The sequence below is a fragment of the Erigeron canadensis genome, chromosome 6, assembly GCF_010389155.1.
Source record: "Erigeron canadensis isolate Cc75 chromosome 6, C_canadensis_v1, whole genome shotgun sequence".
In the NCBI taxonomy this organism is placed as follows: Eukaryota; Viridiplantae; Streptophyta; class Magnoliopsida; order Asterales; family Asteraceae; genus Erigeron; species Erigeron canadensis.
The window spans coordinates 8,293,190-8,304,963 of record NC_057766.1 but is presented as its reverse complement, the minus strand read 5'-3'; the positions used below and the strand labels follow the sequence as shown (position 1 = coordinate 8,304,963).

The 11,774-nt window shown below is 31.5% G+C and overlaps 1 protein-coding gene across 1 annotated transcript; it reads left to right on the top strand.

Annotated features, from left to right (window-relative positions):
• The first annotated feature begins 879 nt into the window (after nucleotides 1-879).
• On the top strand, nucleotides 880-10,916 carry LOC122603493 (stomatal closure-related actin-binding protein 1-like). The gene is made up of 13 exons (XM_043776207.1): nucleotides 880-975; nucleotides 1,611-1,916; nucleotides 2,027-2,155; nucleotides 2,237-2,329; nucleotides 3,347-3,487; nucleotides 6,019-6,087; nucleotides 6,401-6,484; nucleotides 7,268-7,448; nucleotides 8,457-8,573; nucleotides 9,151-9,209; nucleotides 9,384-9,518; nucleotides 10,383-10,532; nucleotides 10,616-10,916. The coding sequence occupies exons 2-13, from the start codon at nucleotides 1,632-1,634 to the stop codon at nucleotides 10,658-10,660; spliced, it is 1,488 nt and encodes a 495-aa protein (XP_043632142.1). The 5' UTR covers nucleotides 880-975; nucleotides 1,611-1,631; the 3' UTR covers nucleotides 10,661-10,916.
• Nucleotides 10,917-11,774: the final 858 nt, after the last annotated feature.

The window sequence follows — 11,774 nt, the reverse complement described above, 5'->3', positions numbered from 1 at the left end:
AGAAGATGACCGGAGTGTAAATTTGTCGGATACATTACATAACCATTTTGTCATAGGTAACATTTGTATACCATTATTCGTTAAACTATTACCAAATTACCTGTTACAACTTGTAGTACCCAGTAACATACATCACATAGCCCCAAAAACATAAGTGCATACATTACATAGCCACCCGAGTAAGTTACTACATTACATAACCATTTTATCAATACATTCATATGTCATTATCCCTTTTTGTTTTTAACTTTGTATCTTTAAAAAACTCAAAATACCCTTAGCTTCTAACACATTCTCAACTCACACATTATATCTATTCAAATATTTTCCAACCCTATCTATCGAACTACCTATTTTCTTTGCTCACTAATTCAAATGTTTTATCTATCTAAGATTACCTTAAACTATTTACAGCATACACATTTTAACACTTAAAATCTCTTCTACAACAATTGATTTCACATTAATAATCACCCCGTTACCATCACAACCGCCACCACTACCACCCATCGTCACCACCGCCGCTGCCGTGTTACGTAGATACCTTCTCATTTAAATTAACAGATAAAATAATAATGGGGGAAGGGATTATGAGGCTGTTAGGCACCTAAGTTGGGTGAAAAACTTCTCACATACCTTTTTTTAAACCATAAAAATCACGAAGCTAAACATTTATTAAAAAAATTAAAATATTGATATGTACAATGTTTTTCAAGTTATGATCTATACGGTTCATACTCACTTCTCTCACTTTTCTTATAATATTATTATCACAATAACTAAACTTTTATCAATTAACTATATATTATTCCCAAATCTGTCTTTGTCACTCTTGTTGGATTCCTTTTTTTCAGTTAACTGTTTGTATTGTATGTATTTGACTGTTATTCCTTTCCAACCGAAACATTATATATCTACATCTATCACTCTCATCAATTTCCTTCCTTCCTTCCATTTCCTACATTTTTATGTCATGTAAGTACAGCTGCATTCATCTTTTTTATTATTTCATTTAACTATTATTAAATTATATATATACTATTACCATATACGATGGTAACTTAGACAGCCTTACCCCATAGAATAGAGGTGCTTCCAGGTTCTACTTAGAGGTAGAAAAGGAATAAAAATCGAACCTTTGACCTCTGTTTAGGGTGTTAACCACTTGATCGAACCCTTTCTTGTTGTGTATATATATATATGTGTGTGTGTTTTAATGAAGTTTTAGGGTTTTGTTTGTTTAACAACTGTGCAAAGATCCTGTTTTTTTTATTTCTTTGTGTTTTTTCAGTGATCTTTTACATATAATTATTTGACCGTGTCCTTGTTATTTCTCATTTCACCTTGCATATTACTCATTTAATATTTTTGAACAATAAAGTTGTCCCTGCAAAGTTTTTCGATATTTTGGTAACGTAATGAAATTTTGATATATTGACCCCATAAGAATACCATATGCAAAGGTTGATGTGATTAAGCCTGACCCCTTGTTTCTACGTTATATTACGACTAAGAAAAATGATCTGCTTTACTACGAGTTTATATCTGAAATCAGTCGACAAATAAGGGTTGTTTCGTTGTTGAACTTATTTCTTATGATGATTTTACAGAGAAAGATATAAACCAGAAATATGACGAGAGTAGGCCGTGATTATAGTTATACAATGCGAAGCATGGCAATTCCACCTGTATCTGCAGATGTGATGTTTGCTTCTACCCGTTTTCCGAACAACTATAAATTAGGAGCTAACGACCAACTTGAGAATGGGAATGGAAATGGGAAGTTAGTTTCTATGAAGGAAGTCATAGCCAAAGAGACTGCTCAGTTGTTAGAACAAAAAAAACGTCTATCTGTTCGTGATTTAGCTAGTAAATTTGAGAAGGGTTTAGCTGCTGCTGCTAAATTGTCTGACGAGGTTTATTCTGTTCAAAGTTTGCATGATGTTGAAATTCATTTAATCTTTTGATAATGAAACCTGTTTTTATATATTTTAAACTCTGAGATATGTTTTCTAATGAGGAACAGGCTAAACTCCGGGATGTAGCTTGTTTAGAGAAACATGTTCTTTTAAAGAAACTTAGGGATGCACTCGAATCACTTAGAGGTCGTGTGGTGGGTAAAAACAAAGATGATGTAGAGGAGGCTATTTCTATGGTTAGTTCATGTTTCTCAGTAGCTTTCCCTGTAATTGATTTGTGATGTTTAACTATTCATATCGACATCCCATCGTTATAGGTTGAAGCTTTAGCTGTTCAGTTGACTCAGAGAGAGGGAGAGTTGATTCAAGAAAAGGCTGAGGTTAAGAAACTTGCAAGTTTTCTGCAGCAGGTTTGTGAAAATTTTCATTAGTATTATCTTCGTTGCCTCTTTTTAGATGTTATTTCTTAAATGTGAGTGATAAATCTTACATAAAGCTATTGAATTTGTATATGCAAGTGAATATACATATATATCACTAAAACCTATATAACTTGTTGATGAGGAGTTTGAATAGCATTTATTTTGCAATGTTTTATCTAGTAGTCATACACAAAGTGGCGAATCTACAGTCTGCACACCAAGTATGTCCTTTACTTAGTTAAGGAGGATGATAGGATCAAAGATAAAAGCAGACAACTTTTTATTTGGATTGAGATAATCGGCCCGATTCGAGAGGTGCAAGGTCTCCTATTACACAATACTTTGATACCCTCGGTAATATGCCTTGACCTCAAGGCGGAACGTTGGCAATTGCTCTGCTACTAAGTCATAAGTTTCCTATGTAGCTTTCTCGACTTTAACACCCTCTAAACTAACCACATGTCCCAGAAACAGAGCTTGAGGTTGCCCTAAACAACACTTGGACAGTTTAGAAAAAAATTTGATTTTCGCATGTTCCAAGTTAAAACGGTGCTGCTCTATATTGTGGCTGTAAATCATCCATAGGGCTAAACAGTTAATGAACTGTTTGTTCGTGACCGTGTTCATGTTCGTGTATTTGTTCGTTTAGTTAAAACGGTGCTGCTCTATATTGTGGCTGTAAATCATCCATAGGGCTAAACAGTTAATGAACTGTTTGTTCGTGACCGTGTTCATGTTCGTGTATTTGTTCGTTTAGTTAAATGAAAGAACATGAACAAAGCTCTCCTTCGTTCATTTATGTTCATGAACGTTCGTTAATCTGTTCGTGAACGTTCGTTCCTTTATGTTTGTGAACATCCGTTTGAGGTTGATTAGCCTCTACAAGTACACCTTCATTATTGACAGGGAACAACAATTCTTGGCCCAATCCACGTTGTTGAACAAGATTGATTTGCTTGGTGCTTCATAAAAGATTGTGTAACATCTTGTTCTTACTTTATGCAGGCTTCAGAAGATGCTAAAAAGCTTGTTGATGAAGAAAGAGCTTTAGCTCGGACTGAGATTGAGAATGCCAGAGCTGCAGTACAGAGAGTGGAAGAAGCTCTTCAGGAGCAAGAAAGAATGTCCCATGCTTCTGGAACCCAGGTTTGTTTGATTTGAGTTATGGGGACAATCTTTTTCCTTTGTTCATGTTTCATGATCATGACTATTGCAAAAGGTGTCTCTACAGACAGTCTAACAGTCTACATGGAGTCAAAATTTTGTTAGTATAACTTATGTGGTTATTCCATAAAGTTTATGAACTTAGGTTACAATGTTACATATTTACAACACTTTTATTTTTTAACTTTTATTTTGCCTTCGATTTTAGAGTCGAACAAAGCCAAATTTTCAAGGATCCAGGGAGTGTAGTCGTTTAAAGCTCAGATACTTGCATGCAATAGTTTTGACTTTTTAGTCTAGTCCTAATGACAACAAATAAATTAAAGATTATTTTCATTCATTCTGTTACATATCTATACTATATCTTTTATTATACTAAAGCACAGTTGCTCTAATAACTTATCGACCAATCATACCTTTGGATTTCTTCAAATTCTCAATTATGACTTTCTTTGACTTTTTATTATATAATTAAATATATATATATATCCACATATAACTCTATCGAACAAATCTAACTAATGATAACTATTACATTAGATAACTATAAATTATAAATGTAAGTATCTAATTTAATATATTTAATTTAATATAGACACTATATGAAGTTATGGACGACTACTCCCTATTACAATCTCATTCCAATCCCAAACAAAATACAACATCTCCATATTTAATATCTAATTTAATTTATATTTAATTTCATATAAACATAGTTGCTTTAATAATTACTTATTGACCAATCACAATTTTCGATTTTTTAAAGTTAACTTTAATTTATACTTTTTATTTTCCATCACAAATTTACACTTTTTAACCAAAAACTCTAATCTTAATCTTAATCTTATCTTAATTTCAATACTATATTATACTAATCTTAATCATAATCATAATCTAAATATAAGACAGTTGAACTAATGACTTACTCGTATTAAACAATCAAAACGCTCAATTTCATCAAATTAACTTTCGCTTATGTAATCATTTAGATTAAGTATAAATTAAAAATCCTAATAGTTATTATCCAAATACATTATTATATTAGTATTTATATTAACTTGTAGAAAAATTCTCATTAATTTACACTCTTTTGTTTTCCATCAATAATTTACACTTTTTAGCCCTTAATACAAAATTTATATTTATTGTTAGCCATCAACTTGAGGGGATTTTTTTTAATTAAGTATAAATTACAAATCCTAATAATCATTATCCAAATACATTATTATATTAGTATTTATATTAACTTGTAGAAAAATTCTCATTAATTTACACTTTTTCGTTTTCCATTATTAATTTTCACTTTTTAGCCCTAAATACTTAATTTATATTTATTTTTAACCATCAACTTGAGGGGATTTTTTTAAAAAATTTTTAAAAAAAGTTACAAAGTTTATTTATATTTAATTTTTTAAAGTTACAGTTGTCACTCAAATCAAAAGTCCTAATTGTTATCAAAGAATATGAAAACAATCCTAATTATTATCTATTTATCATAGGACACGTGATTGAAAATAAACCTATTCGTGTTATGGGCCCGCATTATGATCAAATACATATACTTGAATGTCAAGTACATGATGACAAATATGTTTATATTTTAATTCTTTATTATCTTTCATCATTATATCACATTATGAGTATCAGCTAATAATGACACGAACCTGTGATTATTATACTACAACTTGCAAAGTATAACACTTAGACCTGTATATCTTTAAAATTATAAACTTTTATAAATTAAATGTATGAAGATCTAATATTGATAATATCATAAATCCCGTGTTGAGTGTTGAACACGGGTCTAAAGTCTAGTTATCTATCTATACCTACCTATACTATATTATAAAGCAAATAGCATTTTCAACTTTGAACATTCTACAATTCATCAAAACCACATTACATCAATAACCTACACTACTCGTCGCCGCCACCACCATCACCACCAATCGTAGCCGCCACCACCACCACCATCACCACCAATCACCACCGCCACCGCGGCGCGCCACCACCACCTGTCACCGCCACCACCATTCCATCCGCCGCATTGCACGGTTACCGTTTTATTTTCCTTAAAGCGAAACCTGGAAAGATGTCTAAAACATCTCTTCTTTTGTTCCTATAATAGTCATTGAACAGTAAAGAATGATTACATATTTTCTTAAGATTGTAAGGTTTAGATACATGTAGTTTGGAGAGAAAGTAGGAGATATACGACAGAATTACAACTGATTACCAAGATTTAATCTATCTTATATATGTTAGATATTTCCTTGATATCTGGCATGATCTGATGGTCAATTGTTATCACGCCCCCGCAAGATTGGGGAACCATTAGAGACTCCAATCTTGGAGCGAAGATAAGTGAACCAGTGACGACTAAGAATGTCTGCCAACTGGTTTTTTGTGGAGATATGAAGAACTTTGAGAAATATGACATTTCAAGTGTTTAAAGTATTATAAAGATATATGATATGTTTGATTTGGCTCATTGCATCTAATACTATATATAGGACATTGAAGAACTGATGAAGGAGGTTCAGGAAGCCAGACGGATCAAAATGCTACATCAGCCAAGCAAGGTGCATATACTGATACATGTCCCAGTAAACTAAAAACGTGAATTATGGCAACTTATCTGACAAAAAACATTATATCCATGATCCAAAAAACGAAGGAAAAGTAATATATTAGTTAGTTTATGTTAGGAGAAACAAGTATTTAACAAATTGGTAGCAACTTGTAAGGGGTAAGATTGTTTTATGAAAAAATATGTATGTTTAAATATAACCAACAGTTTTAGATTATTTTACATTTCTTTAAGTTGGAGATACTTCTAGAGATTAGCATGATATATACCATCTGTTTTCTTTTCTCTTTAATGTCTATATGCAGGTTATGGACATGGAACATGAACTTCAAGCATTACGAGTTCAATTAGCTGAAAAATCCAAGCGTTCATTAGAGCTCCAGAAAGAGGTTATTGTTTTTTTTGTTATAATCATTTTTTTATATGAATCAATATCGCTATGAAATTAAGAAAGCTATGGTTTAAGGTAAGACACATATTTATTGTTGTATGGTATCCCTTGCTCATCATCTGATATACGTGGTTAGCGAATTTTAAGTTGACATGGTTTTCTCAAGATTTATCTCAAACTTGTTTTTATGTTACATACGTGTTTAGCTAAATGTAGTTATCCTTTACTTCCATGCAACGATATATCCTTCTGCATGTGAAGTCTAAAGTTAATCTGCTCAGCACAAAACACATTTGGGCTCTTTTTTGGGTTCATAGGTAGTGATATCTGCTGATAACTGTTATGCTCTTCTACACAAGTAGCGTTATCTGCTAATAGTTGTTATGCCCTTTCTTCTGTTCATTATGTTTCTCTACAGCAACCGTAAAATAAATTTACTATGTTTAGATTGTTGCGTTTTAGATATATTTTAAAACTATACCGCCTCCCCCACATGAGGTGCAAAGTTTGATTTGACATAACATCTGACCAAAGTGCTATGCGTCCTATCTAAGATACCCCTCGATAAGTGAAAATAAAAGGAATCAGCGAAGCAAATCAGAGTGAGAACTAGCCCTTTGGGAAGCTCTCTAAGCTAACTTGATACTATCAAATGTTTTTGATGGTTACTGATGAGCAGGGATGAATTAGTATACGTGTAAAATAGAGATGCTGAAGTTTTCTTTTGGAAGTACCAGCAAATTACTTGTTAATTTGCCTGTTCTATTTTCTCTGGTTTCAGTTAGCAATCACTAGGAGGGGAGATGAAAGTGCATCCAACTTGTTTGAATTGGATGGTACACATGCTTTAGGTTCATATTTGCAGATTCAACCATGTTCTGATATAGCCCCACAACTTTCGGAAAGTTCAATACAGTGGTACCGTTTAACAACTGAAGGTGGAAACAGGGAAAGTATCTCAGGTATTTAGCATTATACTAGGTTTTGTCTTGTGCGATGCACGATTCAAGAAAAAATTATACCACGTTCAATGAAATGATTGTGTGATAATACATAATATTTATAGATTATAAATGATCAATTTGGATCATTGATCGTTTTGAATTCGAATTGAAAGGTACATTCTAGTCATGAGTGTAAATTCAATATTGAAAGTTTGACATTCAAAATTGACTACATAGGTTTTGAATTCGAATTGAAATTTACTTTTTAAAGTTGTAAGCTAATTTAAATCTCATTAGTAAACAATAAATAAACAATTTCTATAAAAATGACAAGTAAGCTAAAGTTCGTGCCAGTTAAGATTATTGATGACATGGATCACCTCATTAGAATCCAAATTGGATTAAACAATTCCCACCTAGTTATATAGGAAAAGGAAGATTTTCAGTCCATATATTGTGGTTATAATAAACTATATATGTTAATCGTATCATTCTAGTGTTATAGGAAAGTTGCGCTGAATACACTGTACCACTTTATTTTGCACACCAATATTTTCGGTGGACCAAATCATTGATGTCTCTGAGTTTAAACAGATAATATTTATTTTCCCAAAATTTTGAAGGCTGGAAGCTGGTCCCAGCCCCGAAGGCACTTCTTTCTTGGAATGGAGTTCTGTTCATAAATCTTCTGGAAGTTAGTTGTCTTTAACAAAATCTTTTTTGAACTTTTAATGGAAGCGTTGGTTTTATTAAGCGAGTTAATATTTACTTCCTCACTTATATACTTTATATGAAAGTTCCAATTTTGATCAGCAAATTCATTATGTCGTGCAAAATATACATATTTCATTTTTATTCATGCACTGTGTGTGGATCAAATATTACTTGGAGCTTCTTGTTTATTTACTATTTTTCACTTTTAGTATCCGTTTACATTTTTAGCTTCTGATCATGGATTAGTAATTGTTCTGTGGTAATCGAATTGGGAGTTAATAAACTGTTTTTATCTAACCACTAATTCATTAGGAGCCACCAAATCTATTTATGCTCCTGAACCCTCTGATGTTGGCCGCGTTCTGCAAGTTGATGTCATTTCAGATGGTCAGACGATTACACTGACTACATCCGAGCCCATTGATGCAGGTTGGTCTTTGATATTTTACAGTAGCAGTGGCAATTTCACTAATTTATTTATAAATGGTTGATTTCAGTCATGTTTATCAAACTATTAAATTAAACAAATAGCTTAGAGAGAAACATGCTATAAGTCGTCGAAAATTTATTTAATGCATAACAATAGTACGAATTTGTACACATTATTGACACACGATTCATATATTGAGTCTTTTCAATTTGGATTTTATTAGGTAACATAGATAACACGAACCTTTCATTTGATTAACTTAATAAAATTTAATATATTTAAATTAAATGTAGTTCGTATTCTCATTCTATAATGAATGTGTCCATTTACATTGAATAATCATGGTATTTTTATTTGAATACATCTAAAATAACAACCATATTATTATTAAGTTGACTGAAATTGGGTGGAGTTTGCTAGATAGGCCTTGGTTAAACAATGTAAACTGATATCATTATGAGAGTGAGACTTTCTATAAACTGATAAATCTTTTGTCTATTGATGCGGGTGAAAAGACTTGTTAACTTTATTGATCACTTTCTCTACTTTGATCTTATTATTGTTATGGTTAAACAGCTGCAGGCCTAGGAAACTATGTAGAAGCATTGGTGCGCCGGCACGAAACCGAATTTAATGTATGTCATGTGTGTTTTTATTATTGTTTTGGAAATTTATCATATATGGAACAAATAACCCATCTGAGTTTGTTTGTTTTATCTTAAACTCATCACGAGGGACATGATTTGCTGGAATATGTAGTACTAAAGAAAAAAGACATGATTTGTAATATATATAGTTTGTGCATGCAGGTAGTTGTAATCCAAATGAATGGGGATGAGCATCCTTCAGAGTCTGTTCATGTACTTCATGTGGGGAAGATGAGGATGAAACTTTGTAAAGGAAAAACAACAGTTGCTAAAGAATATTATTCGCCTACAATGCAGGTTAGCTTCCATGAACAAAACTTCAGTTGGAAACATTTACATTATTTGTAAATAATTTCCAAGTCAATTGAAACCATGAAACCTTTTATCTCCATGTAATAAAAAGTATATATTTAGGTGGCTTCAAAAGTTATATGATTTCATTACTTCCCTTTCTTTTGAAGAAATGGTTTAATATGATGCATTATAAATAAACTTCAGGCAACTTCCGACTCGTAGTTTCCTTTCAAAGTATTCAGAGGCCTAAAGAAAAAAAAAATTGGAGAAAATTATAATAAGTTCTGTTTTTTTCCATTTAGAATCAAAATATTTAACTCTTTTTCATACAAGCTCCCCAATAAAGCATTCATAATCAATTCATTTGACTAAATGTTTTTTAATTTGATTATCCAGCTGTAAATGCACAGTTTTGGAATGGTAACAAGTAGGACATGTTTGGATCAAACTTGAAACTAGAAAAGGTTTAAAAATGATTTTTATCTTTGAATTAGTTGAATCAATCTTCTTTAAATTTAAAAACTTTGGGAACTTTTTAAATTGAAAATTAACAAGTTTGTATGTCTGACTTCAATGACAGTATAAGCAAGATGGATATTATTGGATGTGTTTTTCTTTTGAATTAATGTTAATGTGGGATCAAAGTTATGTTCGATGTGATATAGATATGATAGTTTGTTTGGAATTGCTCTAAACATCCTTAATAACACGTAATTGATGCATCTTATTATCTGAGATAAGAATTGTTATTATATATCTTAATTTATAGTTGGTTGATAATTGCATGTATATAATCCTAGACATATACATAGTTTTCTTAATAGTTTGGTATATTATATTTTTATTTTTAATGTCCAATAAACTCAGCTATGCGGAGTTAGGGGTGGCGGAAATGCTGCAGCTCAAGCTTCGTTCTGGCAACCAAAGATTGGACTGTCATTTGTATTGGGATTTGAATCAGAAAGAGAAAGAAATGCTGCCATTATGTTAGCACGAAGATTCGCCTTCGATTGTAATGTAAGACTCAAATATCTTTTCCTCTTGAATATGGCAATATATGAATAATATATTTGACTCTGTAATAATGGTTATAATAACAGATAACGCTTGCTGGCCCTGATGATAGAGCAGCCCACAAAGCATAACCTCGGAGATGGCTCCCTTGTATCGGAAATTAATGAAACTGACTGTCTAATGAGTCGATGTACGTATGTATAAGGTTGTATTTGTTAGTGAAACTGTCATGATTATCCTTTTTTTGTTTACTGGTTTAGGCATCTATTTATCTGCCTTTTTAGTGTTTTGCTTTTTTTGACCAACTTACTAGTTACTACTAATTGTAATGTAGTTTTATATGAATTGATGTATGTGTATTTTTTATATATAAATTTTTCTTAATAATTCTATGTTGCTCAGTTGAAAACTATGTAACAGACTTGCCAAGTTGAAAACTTGATGTTCAGAAGGAGGATTTATGAAGATATATGAAAAAAGGAAAGTAAAATATGTGAAGCTGGTTAAATGTAGTTGTCTTATTATAAGAAAGTCTAGAGATATTTGGGGTTGGTGTGATGCATGTTAATCACTTATTTGCTTTTACCACGCAACGGTCGCAACCCCCACAATTTTGTACTCTAGCAATCGCACTTTATTATCTATATTTTTTTAACTAAAAAAAACTTAGAAAGATATCGTCAAGATAAGAAAAAGAAAACAATTTGAAAGATTAATTTTGAAAAGGTAGAAAAATAAGGTTGAACATTATTGATGCGTATATGTAAACTCTTTTCGAGTGAATTGTTCTAAGTTTATGGTTTTGCAGCTCTAACACTTTGGCTAATTGGATGAGAGCGGGTATACCAATATTTGAACTAGCTAGACATTGTGTTCTTCATATTTATTGTATATCAATATATTAGTTTTCTTTTTAATGGTTTATTATTATCAATATATTAGATTATTTTAGTTCATTTCCCCTTTAAAGCATAGGTATTCTTTAGTTTTTGTTAATGAAGAAAGGAAAGAAAATGAGAGGGAAACAAATCAGCCTAATTTTAAGAGGGAAGATGTTGAAGCAAGTAACTTCCCCTCCTCCTCCCATCTTCTCTCCTTTCCACCTTTTAAAAAAATCTTAAGAATGCATTTTATATATTTTCTCTTTCCATTCCTTTCTTTTCTTTATTAAAAAAATCGTAACGATAAGAGTCCATCTTAACTTTATATTAAGTTATTCAAGAAAACTGCTAAATTTCATTATAT